General features: G+C 38.5%; 1 protein-coding gene across 1 annotated transcript; it reads right to left on the bottom strand.

Moving 5' to 3' along the window:
* Positions 1–786: 786 nt before the first annotated feature.
* LOC113152419 (meprin A subunit beta-like) lies at positions 787–12,613 on the bottom strand. Its single transcript, XM_026345663.1, has 15 exons — positions 12,572–12,613; positions 12,360–12,387; positions 11,768–11,818; positions 11,648–11,691; positions 10,783–10,861; positions 10,568–10,685; positions 9,548–9,726; positions 7,783–8,001; positions 3,756–3,905; positions 2,920–3,135; positions 2,482–2,738; positions 1,847–2,057; positions 1,602–1,778; positions 1,041–1,492; positions 787–928 (listed from the first exon to the last, which is right to left on the bottom strand). The coding sequence occupies exons 1-15, from the start codon at positions 12,611–12,613 to the stop codon at positions 890–892; spliced, it is 2,262 nt and encodes a 753-aa protein (XP_026201448.1). The 3' UTR covers positions 787–889.
* Positions 12,614–15,253: the final 2,640 nt, after the last annotated feature.

Below are 15,253 nucleotides of genomic sequence, written 5' to 3' on the forward strand. Positions count from 1 at the left end.
AAATGAATCGATGTGGGAGAAGAGGTGCTGTCTGTTTCTCTGTGTGTTTATACACAGTAGGTGGTGCAGTGCAATTGTAGTGCTCATTTTCAACCAAGTTAGGGTTTGTATTAGAACCTCCTCACAAACATATATTTTTCATTGCAGATGACATTACCATGCCATCAAACTGAGACTGCTCCAAAATCAACACTTGATGACTGTTTTATCTGACAGATAATGAGGTAACTCCTAATTGTAAATGCTATATTTTTGTAAAATCTCTTAAATTATAGCTGAAAGTCTACATTTAATTCATTCATCTTGATCTAGACTTACAGTAGTTTTATTTATTTATTTATTTATTTTCTATCTCAATTTATGGTTTGTTGCTCCTCAAAACTTACTGAGACAAATGTAGACCAGATACTGACTTGGAAAACCAGTTTCACTTGACCATACATTATGTTTCTTATGGTTCAAACCTGAACCACAGCAGAACAATGCAGCCACATCACAAAAAATCAAACCTTTTTTTCCACTGTCTCACACCGATTAACAGGTGGAGCTGCAGGACGCAGCGGACCAGGTAGTCCAAGATTGTTTCTGTATCATCTACAGTAAGTACCACACAGTTAGAAAATAGCCACAGCATTTTTAATCCCTGTTTTTCTTCAGACTTTGCTGCCATTTAAAGGTGAAGACCACATTTCTAGACCCATTTAAAATAAACTTAAATATCGAGGCTGGCACTCTGATCACTGATGGAGAACTTGTGATAATAGGAATAAATGACAAAGACAAATGCTGCCAGAAAGTTTATTACATATTATAGATTAAAGAAGCAGAAGAAGAGATGAATACATGTTGTAGAGATCATTTGGTTTAGATTCTTCTTTTGATCAACACCTCATGGAGTGGTGAAAAATGATCCTTTAGTTGGGTACTCCTGCAAACAAAGACACACACATTCAGTATCTTCTTCCACTGAATCACAGGACAGTTTGTAAATGAGTTCAGGATGTGCTTTAGTAAACTGTCACTGTCTGACTTATGCTCACTTCCAAGGATCCAGGCACGTGCTTGATGATCAGCACATCATCACTCAACTCCCCTTTTCCCTTCTTCTTCCCGCAGATGTTTCCTATCATAACAATGGAAACTACCAACACTGCAGCTGCCACACATGCTGTTATTAACCCTACCATGTTGGGGTTCATAACAGCTTCATGTGGAGCACTTTGGTCTGCAGCCTTTAGCAGCATCAACATGTTGGGGTTAATAACAGCTTCCTGTGGAGCACTTTGGTCTACAGCCTTTAGCAGCATCAACATGTTGAGGTTGATAACAACTTCCTGTGGAGCACCTTGGTCTGCAGCCTTTAGCAGCCCCAACATCTTGGGGTTGATAACAGCTTCCTCTGGAGCACCTTGGTCTGCAGCCTTGAACAGACTGGCATCAGCGTGCAGTGCAGAGTGAGGGAGAGGCTGAGGTTTCAGCAGGTGGGATATATCTGAAGACAAGATGATCAATCATGACTTTTCAGACACACAATGAAACTGAGTTAGAGGTTCTAGTTGTCTATGATGTCCTGGTCCTGTCTAATGGTTTAGTATCTGTACCTTCCAGACTGAAGAGGAAGATGGCGTCATCTCCTTTGATGAAGTTTCTGCTTCTCAGTCTGCTGTGGGTGATGAAGGTGTTGGTTCCAGAGGGTGGGCCTCGATAATAAACGCTGCCGTCAGAGTCAGTCACTTTGGAGCCCACTTTCCTGGGATCATCCCACACAAACTCAGTACCTGAGAGAAACAGGTGAACAGTCAGTCTCTGATTGACCACCTCTAAACTCCAGTCAAGATTCTCTTACCATTAGAGGACTTCTTGTTAGGGTCGGTGGTGATCATTCGGTGCATATTCATCTGCTGTCTGATGTCCGACTGTTGATCCATCAAAGCCATGGTTGCCATCTGCCATGGACACGGCCACTTGAGCTTCTTGTCGTTAGGCCCTGAGGTCAGGTGCAAGTAGAGGGCCATGTAATCTGGATTGCTGCTTTTTCCATTGAGGTACACACCTACCTATAGAGCACAGAGCAACATGAGGTCAAGGTGACATCATCACATGTCTCACTTCAACAATTATCCAATCAATAATCCAAAACTCCTGGTACCATTACATTTTGGGCCCATGAATCACTGACCTCTAATATAGTACAGTACATAAAGTAAAATTGTGCCCAAACAACAGCGGCAGGTTAGTATAGTGGAAACATCACCACCGCCCATGGGGGAGACTGGGGTTCAAATGCCTACCACCACTAGGGGTCCTTAGGCAAGATCTCCTCAAGCTTACCGTACTGTTTAGTCTATAGTCTTTGGATAAAAGCGTCTGCTAAATGATGAAATCCATGTTCATCTGATTGGGGATGTCATGTCAGACCAGACGGATACAAAGACAGAAAATGACTGTTTCTGGCACAAAGGAATAAAAATAGGTCTTTACCTGGAAGGAGTAACCTGCAGGAGACAGGAAGCGAGGGCTGAAAAGTTCTTGTCCTGGTGGTATTTTGGCCATTTGGCCCTTGATGTTGCGGATGTGCCAGATGTGCTGAGGGCACTTTGTGGACGACAGGTTAATGTCGTCCAGAGAGAAGCCTCCTTTTGATGGTCTCTTTCCCCTCACGCCCTGAAACACCACACGGGCCTTCTTTGTCACATTTAGATTGACGTTATGTAATTCCCAGGAGCCCTTGACACCTCCTGTAATAAAATAGAATTCACAAGTTGTACTTGACAAGTGAGAGAGCCGCAGTGCCAAGTGGTGCAGTCTACATGCAGCTTTTAAAAACATTCATGTTGCTGCTCACAGCAGCTTTGATTAAGTAAAATTAGCTTTTCATTTAATTAAGGTGTTTTTTGTATTCAGTGTTTCATTTGTTACCTGAAATGCTCTTGAAGAGCTTCAGTTTGCCATCGGCGTTGGCCTGGTCGTACTCTCGCACCCAGATATTGAGAACATCATCAGCTGCAGCAGTGCTATAGAGGAAGAACTGCAGACACTGGACTCCAGGTTTGGGGTAAAGCCAGCGACTCTCCAGGAACGCTTGGTGACCAGGTTTAGCAGAGGACGTGCTGAAGTGCATGAAGTAGCCTTTTCCTGAGTACAGAACATATCAAAATAGCACAGCAAAGAAAGATGAGTGAAGATCACCTCTGGATGGTGAATAACTATCTCCCAGAAATTCAAATACCCATCAGGTTTTCTGGCAACATTAGATACGTGAGCTGTCTCCACATTCAAGAACCTACTGACTCTGCCTGGAAAGTTGTACTGCTAAGACTTAGAACATGTCCTGTGTTCATTATGGAATACAATGACAAACTAAGGCATTGGGGGCCCTTATAAAGGTTTATAAAGGTTTATACTACTTCAGGGTTGTTGACTGTGGGATAGAAGAACAGACAAAGAAGATCATGTTCTGCTGTCTTGAAATATCAAGAGGGAAACATCCAAAACTGCATCAAGGGCTACTGTGATGTCAGAGGTATTAGAAAATAAAAGAATATTTATCAGTCGATCCCTCCATCTATCAACTATACTAGAAGTCAAGGTCGACCACTGTGTTGGTAGTCACAGAGTGACTGATATTTAGTGCCCCCTCCCGTGTGATACTGATATGGAGTTAAACACCAAACAGAAGAGAAAAGGAGATGAGTTATGACACCTTGGTCTCCACTAAAGTACCAAGATGTACATTTGTGATGATGGACTGTCACCTTGGCACTGTCCCATGTTTGTGAAGTCTGTTTTAGGTCCACCCCTCACAGAACTGCGCCGTTCCCACTTTGCTTTCCCTGGTCCCTGAATCGTCCCACAGATATTGTCCTCTTCAAAGTCGCAGCTGTCCACAAAGGTAGAAGAACTGGCTGTGGAGAGAAACTGCTGCATTAAGGTGAAAATTACATTTCTTGCATGGATGATTGAGGTTTTGTCTCAGTGTCTGATATGACATCACCACAGACATTGTACAAAGAGATTTATTTTAGAGAGAGTTGATAATGTTGTTGTTTTTTATTTTTAATATGATTATATGTCAGCTTTTGCTGTCTTACAAAGTTTCTTACAAACAGTCTTTCACATCTAACATGTTGAAAGCTATGAGGAAAAAAAACTGCTCTTTTTTTAGATATAGAACATTTATTATAAGCAAATGAAAACACAGTCAGGAGACACAAATAAAAACATAATTATTATAAATTAATATAAATGCTGTTTTGTAGGAAGATGAGAGCAGCAGAAATGCACACTGTAGAAAAACCTAGGTGATGGTGATCATTCCAACTGGCTCCGGTAAACCCTCCCTGGTTGACCTTGGCCCTTTGGCACAGTTTAAGAAGCAGATTGTGTCAAACTTTGTGATTTAAATTGGATTGTCAAATTAGTGCAGTTGTAAAGTCTGTTTTTGCAAATTTGCATTGTAAATGGAGTTTGAGTTTGATACGTTTTAGCCCGTAACATCAAGCCGTCAGGCACCTAGAGATGCTCTCCCTCCTCATTTTCTTAAAGAGGTTTTTCCCAGTATAGGGCAGTTGTCCATTATAAGCGGCAAATTTCAAACATGCAGTGATACAACCCCTGCTTAAGAAACCATCATCATTAAGGCCCATCTCCAAGCTGCCCTTCATATCTAAAATCCTAGAGAAAATTGTTTATGTGCAATTGAAATCTTTTTTAGTTGAGCAAAATCTTTTAAAGGTTTTTCAGTCCGGATTTAAAACCCTGCATAGCACAGAGTCAGCATTACTAAGGATCTTTAATGACATTCTCCTAGCAACTGATGCTGGTGATTTTATGATCCTTGTTTTGCTAGATCTGACTGCTGCTTTTCTGGTGGGCATTCATGGTACTGCTTTGGAATGGTTTAGGTCCTATTTGGCGGACAGAACCATAAGTGTCAACCTTGCTGGTTCTGAATGATCTTCAGCTCCCCTGTTATATGGAGTTCCTCAAGGGTCAATTTTAGGGCCTCTCCTTTTTTCCCTTTACCTTCTTCCTCTGGGTTCCATCCTAAGGGAAGCATGGTATGTTTTTTTATGCCGATTACAGTCCAATTTATATGCCACTGAAGAAAAGTGATGACTTCTGTATAAAATCATTTTTTAACAATAGGTTTTAACAATAGGTTTTAAGATGGACTGTGATTTAAAATTGGATCGTCAAATTAGTGCAGTTGTAAAGACTGTTTTTTTCCACCTTAGGCAGCTGGCTAAGGTAAAGCCTTTCATTACACGGCAGCACTTTGAAACATTAATCCATGCCTTATCTCGGCTGGATTACTGTAATGCACTGTATTTTGAAGTAAATCAATCTTCCCTTGCACTTCTCTAACTGGTCTAAAATGCAGCTGCTCATCTTATGGTTGGGGCATGAAAAAGGGAGCACACAACTCCCATCCTGGAGTCTCTCCACTGGTTGCCTATGCATTTTAAAATGCTTTTATTTGTTTTTATATCTTTACACGGCCTTGCACTCCCTTATCTTGCTGAGCTACTTCTCCCCTATGCTCCTTCCCGGTCTCTCAGGTCAGCTGACCAGTTTCTCCTGACAGTACCAAAGTCAAAGCGGAAGCCTAGAGGGGACAGAGCTTTTGCAGTTGCAGCACCCAAATTATGGAATGCCCTACCACTGCACATTAGGCAGGGACCTTCATTGTCCATTTTTAAAACTTACTTGAAGACCCATTTTTATTCCCTGGCTTTTAATTCAGCATGAAGACTGTTTGTTCCTTTTTTTATTCTTTTGATTTTATTGTCATTTACTTACTATTCATTGTTTTAGGTATTGTCTTAATTGCTTGTTTTTTCTTTTGACTAGCTGTGTACAGCACTTTGGTCAGCCAAGGCTGTTTTAAAGGGCTTTATAAATAAAGTTCAGTTGAGTTTTTTTGTTATGTAAATATTCAGTTTTTATGACTGTCTAGTGGGTGGCACAGGGTTAACACATACTGATTGATGCATACATCCCCTGAGTGTGTTTGTCTCATTTTGCTTAGATTTAACCAGATTTTTTAAGTTTATCTAGTAGTGTTACTATGAAAGGAAAACCAGGTTAGTTCTAAAAAGATAACCACTTTTTGATGATACACAATGAGACCCCAGAACAAATTAATCAGACACAACAAGACGTCAATAGTCCATGGAGATTCCTGTCTAACCTCATCTGTCAGCCTGTTCATCACCAGAGCAAAGAAGATGAGGCTCAGAGCCTTGATGCAGACTCACCTCCACCTTGAACTCCTCTGTAACATAACACACTTCTCTGCCCCTCCGGACTTCCCCATACAGTACCACAGCTCCTCTCTCTGCACCTTGTCATATGCTTTCTCTAGATCTACAAAGACACAGTGCAACTCCCTTTGCCCATCTTAGTACTTCTACATCAGCATCCTTAGAGGAAATACTGCATCTGTTGTACTTTTGCATTAAACCATATTCCTCTCACCTCTACCTCAAGCCTAGCTTCAAGTAGTCTTTCCCACTTCATCAGGACTCTATGTGAACACATCACTCCTATCTTAGCTTCCTTACACTGGCTTCCAGTATGTTTTAGGATTGATTTTAAGATGTTATTAATAACTTGTAAAGCTCTGCATGGCCTTTCCCCCAACTTTTAAAGTCTTATGAGCCTGCACGTAGCCTGAGATCCTCTGGTAGACATCTTCTGTTTGTCCCTGATGTTGGAATGACAACTAGAGATGACAGAGCTTTTTCAGTTAGAGCCCCCAAACTCTGGAACAACTTACCTGACGAAATAAGATTAGCTGACTCAGTAACATCTTTTCAACCTCTCCGTAAAACATAGCTCTACCAGCGAGCCTTTTCTGATCTTCTTTAAACTAAGACTTCTTTCAAATTCACAAAATCTTTCTTTACGAAGGCTTTTCATTAACTTAAAATGTCTTTCTGTTGGAACCGGTCTTCCTAAGGACTGATGCTGTAGGTGTTGTAACTTGTGTTTGTATTATTGTTTTGTTTGTATTATTGTTTCCTGCACCCTAACCGGTCGAGCAGAGGGCCATTTGACTTGAGCCTGGTTCTGCTGGAGGTTTCTTCCTCTAAGGGGAGTTTTTCCTCTCCACTGTTTGCCTAGTGCTTGCTCAGGTTGATCTTGTTGGGCTACCTGTGTTTTTGTCTCTTTTGCGAAGCACTTGCATTTAGATTATTTTAACAACTTCTTACTCAGAATTAACACCTTTATTTGGTTCAGTAATTTACTAAATATGAACTGTGAATAGAACACAGCTTCTTTCTTGTTTTTTCTGTTTACATTTTTATGATGTCATGATTTTACATAACTGTTAATTTTACAGACAGGATGTATGAGATCCCACAGTTTATGGAGTAAGATGAAGGAGAGCAAGCACCTGAACCTGTTGGGTTTTTTTTTAAGTTTGCAGTAGAAGAACTTCTGTTAACATATTTTTTTGTTTTTGTACTTTTAATGTTATGATTTGTCATTTTATAGTTTTGTGTGGCCTTAAATGGAAAGTACAATTTAATTGAAATTAAAAATTTCTGATTAAATTCTAATACAGTTTAGTAATTTTGCGTGTGTTGGGGGTCCATTGCACATTACAATGTACATTGATTTTATATTATTTAGGGTTTATTGATAAAATAATTTTTGTGTCAGATTCCCAAAGTATCGTAGTTGGGTGTCATGTTTGGCCATTTTTTCCCCCAATATGACAGCATTTCTGGGTAGAAGAGGCTGTTATTAAATGTGATTTACAAAATGACTTACTGCATTTGTAGAGACGGTTGAGTTTGGTTAGGTCACTGGCGCTGAACCCCATCCTCTGACCAATCACATCTATGAATTGAGGGATCTTGGTGACAATGGTGGGCTCAGAGCCAATGCTGAAGGACGTCTTGCTGTAGTGCATCACAGAGCCATAATCATAAGGAACACCCAGAGCGGTGGACACTGTGTCATCATGTTTCTTAAAGTTGTTCCTTTTTTCTGAGGAAGTAGTAAATTTCAAAAATGTTATTTTTATGATTGTCGATTTTATAAATTTGTATGAACAGGAGTTTTCCACATAGCTTTGTGTCATGTTAAGAAAGAATCTATACAGACAAGAAAAAAATGCAGAAAGATTTAATAGCATGCACAATCTTGAAGATTAAGCTTTTTATTTGTGGCCATTTTCAAGATGATCTACTAAAAAAAATGTGTTATTCACAAAAGGTGCAAACAAGGTGAGGGTATTAAATATTTAAAAGAGGATTTTGTGTGTTTCACTGGTGTCTGTCATGGAGAGTTAGAAGAGTGACCAGCAGAAAGGCAAGAGGAAGAGCTGAGGCTGTTAGTGGGACATTAGCCATTTTAATGTGCTTGTCAGAGTGAAAATGAGTTCTTATATTTTGTTTTGGATGTGCCAGATAGTAAAGTATGATGATGTGCTGTTAATTCATAAACGTTCGCCGCGAAATGCTTGGCCTATGGTGCACAGTAACGCATAACGCCATAACTCGTAGCACACTCGACAAGGCCAAAACTGGATTAAAGGACAGATGATAAGATAAGAAGACATTAAATTCAGATGGAGTTACAAATCACTTTTGGGTTTGATAAACCTGTTTGCATTTTTTTCCTCCTTGTATTTTTTGTACTTCGGCAAAAATACATTGCTTTGCACATTTATGAAAGCAAAGGTGAAAATCCACAGCATGCGCTATTTTGTTCATTTCAAAGACACAATCCTAAGTTTGCACTCTTAGTAGATCAGCTTATGCTTGCAGATGTTATGTTTGCTTGCATCTTAGTACATGGAAACCTTAAGCAAATTTAGACTTATATGGTTTGTGCAGTAAATGCACAGATGGAATGTTGTTACAGCTTTGGTGAAGACAAATTGTGCAATGAATGTGTAGACACAATCTTTATGAAAAAAACTTGAGCAAGTTGGTGCCCAGCTTGATTACTAGCATACACACAGACTAAGCTGTTTTTCTTTTCATGATATCTCAAATATGTTCCGCTGCTGGTAGGAAGTTACCAAAGAATCAAGAAAAATGTGCAATTTCTGAAGAAGATTCTGTAGAAATTTCTGTAAAAGGACCACATGATGACACACATGTATATACTGTACATACAGTACAGTATACAGTGCATAAACTATGAAAGGCACAGGCACACAAGTATTTTCAGTCATCAAGGTCATATTTATTTTGAACAACTGATTTTCATAGACAGCTTAAGTTCTTAAAGACATTTCGCCTTCTATCCAGACTGTGACCATTGAATGCTCAGTGAGTCCACAGGGTTTAAAAGCCTGCTTTCCCAGCTAGTCAATCAGAAATGATGAAGCCTTGTGGTTGGAAGCTGAAATGTCTTCAAGAACTTAGAAGACATTTTAACAATAATGGTGGAGGATGTGAAAGAGTCTGATGTTTAGCTGCAGTGGCCAAATGTCTATGAAAGGAATAAGACACTGGAATTGTGTGCAAGAAAATGAAGCTCAGAGTGTAAAGCAGTAATTCAAAGTATTAATCATTTGTATTACCAGTTTTAATTTGATCCCATATGATGTTGACATAATCATCGCGGTCAGCTCTGGACTGCTCGTGCCAGAAGCCCAGAGCATGCAGGAATTCGTGCTCAACAGTTCCTAGACGATCACAGTTACTACCAATAGACAGCCTTTGTTTCCCCATACGCTGGTTGCCTACAGAGGAGAAACATCTGCAAAGAGGGAGAGGGAGATCTAAGTCTGTCTACACAGTCTTCAAAGACCTGGACAAAAAGATGATATTCACATGATGACATACACACCTGACTCCCTTCTAGCTTGAACTTGGATCTTGTCCATTTATGGCATCACTAATGTAAACTCATGAAAATGTGTATTTATGCACTAAACTGGATTAAAAGCATTTATTGTGCCCAGTGACTCATATTAAATTACCAGCTGGGCTGAACGATATGCTTCCATTTCTATTTCAAACTGTTCAAACTAAGTTCAGATTCTTTTAATTGCTTTGTTAACCCAGTGTCCAGCAGCCTCTACTGTCTTAGAGCTATTTTTGACCAGACAGAAAATCAATCCTGTCTTGTCTTTAGCTACATTAAACTATGTTCATTACATGCAGCCTGATGGTTGAAATTGTCAACATTACAAATAGAGTAACGTACTGTGCAACATACGGCTGGCAAAGCACAAAACTTGTGGTGGTTTTAATCTGTTCACTGTTTTTAGGTGACATAGTGTTTGCAGCACTAACTAGAGGTGTCAGATGTACTTAACTCAACACTTAAAAATGTTCCACTACAGAGCTACTACATTCTCACACCATTTTGTACTGAGCAGATATTTTCAGTGCAAACAGTTGCAAACCATGCTGGAGTTAATGACAGTGGTGAGGCTCAGCCAGCAGTAAAGCTGCAGGCTGTAACAATTCAAACTATGAACTGAAAAACCATTAAAATGCTTCACACTGTCTCCTAAAAATGATGTAATCATATCTGTTATTAATATAATAACATTAGTTTGTGCATGTTTAAAGATTTGCTGGATGCTGCTCACCCTTTGTCTTTGTACACAGAGATGTAGTTCTTTTCTCCTTTCCATGGTTTGAAGTCAATGCAGGTCTTCAGTCTGTACTGGTCAAACGCCTTCAGTATCACTCCCTTTGCATTCATTTCTACATGTAGAAGAGCACAGGACAAATTAACATAAAGAGGCATCCTAATAACATGATCAGTCCTGAGAATGGGGGTTTCCATAGCACTGTGTCTTACCCAGACTGTCCTCCAAGTAGTAGGGAACAGTTGTTGGCCAGCGATACTTGTCTCCTAGGATAATGTTTCTGGTGAATGGCTGATGGGGATGAAGAGAGCAACAGATACAATAAGAGATGGACAAAGGAGAAACAGAGCACTTGAACTAGCTCACATTAAGTCAATTATATAACTGTATCCATGTATTTTCTAATTTGTCACACAGATAGATTAGATGTTAGGTAAATAGATTAGTGTTTTTCACAACTTTTATATTTTCTTGTGAAGTGTGATGAGGGACAAATTGAGTGGGAATTCTGCATCTCTGTACATTAGCCTTCTGCCCATCAGTTTACAATGAGCTCATATCACTGTACAGTTATGTTAAAGTCACATGACTATCATTACAGTCACACTGTTTTCCCAGCTGTCCTCAAAATATAGAATTATGTATGTTCTCGTATTGTTTATATTGGGAACATACATTATTATCAGATAAATTATGATTAGTTAGAATAATGTTTTGTTCTCAGTTTCCTACAAAAACGCATAGAAATGATGCTACTGAATAACTGGCAATAGGCACCATCTGACTATTTTGTCTCAATTGGCTCATCAACAAGAAAATGAAGGAGCAGTTTACTATTCCTCTGTTCTGTCTTATTTAGGTCTTCATGCATGTTGCCTGATGTTTTAATTACATATCTGTGTTACATCTAAAATTGTAATTGATTAGGAGGTTTCTAACCTCAATTGGATTTTTACCTGATTAAAAAATGTTATGTAAAATGAAAAAGTATAAGTGTGCAAATATTTAGGCCCAAATATTCAGATAAAAAAAAAACAAAAAAAAAACTTGTTTTTGCTTTTTGCTCTCTGCACATACTTCTTCCAGTTGGATATCTCCCTCCAGCAGGTCCAGCCCAGCTTCTGTTAAAAGAAAAATTGTACTGGTTGATAAAAATCTTTAGACACATAAACGAAAAAAGATAAAACATCTACAGACCTTCATTAATGTCGAAAATGTCCCAGTCACGACCTTCATCAACGTCGATTTCTGTAATACAGTACAAAAATTATTATAGCAATACAAATAAATCATGGTCAGTTCAGCTTTACGTTGTATGTTTGCTGTGTTAAAGTTGTTCATACTTCTATGGTTTATTATGGTACATTTCCTGTTCTGCTTAGTGTAGAACCTTTCTAAATGATGTGTGGAAAAATGCACTAGGACAACCAAAAGCAAAGATTAAAATTTTGAGTGAGGAAATGTATGACAACATAGTTTTAAAGTCAATTAAGTCAATGAAACTTGTTACATATCCCTTATTAGCAATGACTACATCAAGCCTGACACTCACTGACATCTTTTCTTAATTTTTACTGCTTTCTGGTGTTAACTTCTCAAGGTGCACAAGGCATAAAATAAAAGCTGCAGTTCAGAAGTTTCTTTTTCATAACAAATATATGTATTTTTCATTTTAAATCCACAATCAGTGTGCAGGAAAAATAAATGAATTAGCCTACTGAATTAGCCTTGCTAATATCAACCCATTTTGACCATAACTGACAAAAACTAATAAAAAAATGTTCCTCACCAGTTTCGCCTGTTAGCTTGGCTTCTGTCTGTAAAACACATTTAAAAACAAAATAATCCATCAATAAGTAAAAGTGGTGATGAACTAGTGAAGCTAAAGAACCTGACATTTTATCTTCATTACGACATCAAAAAGCAGTGCATATTTTTTCAGCCCTGAAGATTGACTATGCTACATACAGTTTTTATTTGCATGCAAAATGTTCCACTTACCAATCCCAGGCCAAAAAGCAGGATTAGAAAACTGAGTGACATGACTCCAGCTGCAGACACAAACTCAGTAGCAGATAGGTCTGTTCTACACTTTCCTGCTCAGGAGAAGAAACAGTATTATGTTAAAACCTTATTCTATTTTAATATCGTCACCTTACTAATGGACATACACTGGTTCAGATGGTCTGCAAATGTTCCAACGTGCACTGGGATTGATTTTGTTACTGAAAATTGTGATGAAATATGTTTCATCACAAGAGCCTGAATTTCCCTTGAAAGAAAAGACAAAGGGGAAATGGAAGTGGTGTCATTAACAAACTGTGATGAAATTTCCCTTTAATTCTGATGTTCGGTGACAAAGACGTAACTAAAAAAGAGTTTAACAATGAATTTTCTGACTTCTGAAAAAAAAAAAAAACAGAATGAGGTTGACTGTGTGTTTTAGGGAGACTGGTTAACTATATGTTGTAGTAACCACAGCAATACAAATAGTATTTGTAGTTCTTTCTTGTAACTCATGTCTTTGTCTTTTGGTGGATGAGACCATCATCATCAACTTATATGTGCACACTTAGCCCTATATTTGTTTTTGTAAAACCTAAGAAACCAGATTTATTTTCACAATTGGGAAACAGTGTGAATTATCTCAGTATGATAAATGGGCCCTTATGAGCTTGATATCATTACGGTGTTTGAGGTTGTTCATCTGTAAAGTCCACGCTTTCTACACTACAGTCTCAGTGAATTAGAATATCATCAAAAAGTTCATTTATTTCAGTAATCGAATGCCTTTGTTGTAGACTCGTGGTGCCACACTCTACTTAGCCTATTAACTCAAAACACCTTTAAATTGTCTCTCAGTCTGACTCAGTAGACACAATCATGGAGAAGACTGCTGCCTTGACAGTTGTCCCAGAAGACAGTCACTCTTTACATGGATGATAAGCTACAAAAGGCCATTGCTAAAGAATCCTTCAGTTTGTCATCAGAAGAGATGATGAACCCTTCTCCACCTCTGTGTCAGCTCAGTAGTCCTTTGTCATCATGGATACAACAAACAACAAGTGTACACGATATAGGTACAAAAAGTACTATAAAATAGCTCACTAAAATAATCACACTAACTGTTTCAAACTCAGCAGGCTGCTATCATGAGTTGAAATTAATTTTAATTGTTACAATAATAAATGTGAAGTTTATCCAGGTTCAGGCACAGGAACTACTTAACCAGATCAGACATAAGTACTTTGCCAACACACAATGCAAAAACAACTCCAAAAGTTAAAAAAGTTTTTTTGGTTGTATGAGTATGTGTATTATCTTGACGTCCGATATCTAGGTTGATATTACATCAGTGCCTCCTCTCCACACAGACTCAGATTTTGGGGGTATTCATAGAGGCTTTTGAGAACCTGGTTACTGGTTCTGCATATACATACAATCCGATTTTGGACTTATTTTGGAAGCATGGCTCACAGATATGAGATTTGTATTATTATTTGTTAATGGTGGTATTAATTTTACTACATGAACTGTGCCAATAAAATAAATCTACAATGGAAAGCAACTTATTTAGATTTTTCTACAAGGCAGTTTTGTTTTAGTTTTATTCATAGTTGCACTTAAACTGACTTGGTTAGAGCCCAGAAAAACAAAACACTTATAATATGGAAGTGGGTTTATTTAATAAGTGTTAAATAGTTATTTCAAACATTGACATACTGCAATCCAAATCAGTTGAATGAAATCTTCTGTGAAAGCACTTTACGTTAGGGGGCCACATGAAGGGTTGCAGTAGTAGAGTTGATAGAGCGGGCACATGAAGGGTTGCAGTACTAGAGTTGGTAGAGCGCCCACATGAAGGGTTGCAGTAGTAGAGTTGGTAGAGCGGCCACATGAACATTTGCAGTTGATTGTACTGAGCAATTTAAATTGTTCCTGTTTTGTTCTTTGCAAACAGCTGAAAGTTTTTTGCCACAACACCTCATTTGTACCAGAGTTTGAATGATTTTCAGTGCTTGAATTGGTTTCACTGCCCTCACGTGATCTCCATGTAAGTGATTATATGACTTCTTCAACCAACAGGCTGCATCAGTGATTATTTAGGTGAGTTACTTGAACCTCATAAGACCCGAGCTTTTATATGCATTTTCCCAATATGTGAGGTCTTTAAATGAGGCTGCAGGGTCTCCATGAGGTAAAGGAATCAATATGTTTAATTCTACACACTGCCTGCTAAAAAAAAAAGGTCACCAAGGAAATAGTTCAACAGGCATCAATAGATTTTTTCTTCCCTGACAGCACTGGCACGTTCAAGATGACAATGCCAGGATTCATCAGGTTTAAAACTGTAAAGGGGAGTTCAGGGAGCATGAGGCATGATTTTTCCACATGGAGTGACCACCACAGAGTCCAGACTTTACCCATTCAGAATGTTTGGGATGCAGAGGACTGATTCCGTCATTAATACACAATATAGAAGACAGAGAAATAATGCAACTCTGTGGTGTCGTTGCATAAGCTTATTGAAGTGATGCCACTTTGAACGTGTTGTAATCACAATAAAAAGGTAGCCCACGGAATATTGAAGTGTTAAACCTTTTTTATTGGCCAGGCAGTATATTTTTAAATTATTTATTACTAATTGAATTAAACCCACCACGATTCAATAGAAAAAAACAA

Source organism: Anabas testudineus, chromosome 4 (genome assembly GCF_900324465.2).
Source record: "Anabas testudineus chromosome 4, fAnaTes1.2, whole genome shotgun sequence".
NCBI classification, from domain to species: domain Eukaryota; kingdom Metazoa; phylum Chordata; class Actinopteri; order Anabantiformes; family Anabantidae; genus Anabas; species Anabas testudineus.

Bases quoted from the DNA above. Each gene is read 5' to 3' on its own strand.
- LOC113152419 (XM_026345663.1), bottom strand. From the start codon at position 12,613: ATGTCACTCAGTTTTCTAATCCTGCTTTTTGGCCTGGGATTG. The intron at 11,692-11,767 runs GTCTGTAGATGT...TTCTTTTAACAG, and splicing joins CATTTTCGACATTAATGAAG to AAGCTGGGCTGGACCTGCTG. The intron at 3,136-3,755 runs GTGACAGTCCAT...TTCTGTACTCAG, and splicing joins AAACATGGGACAGTGCCAAG to GAAAAGGCTACTTCATGCAC.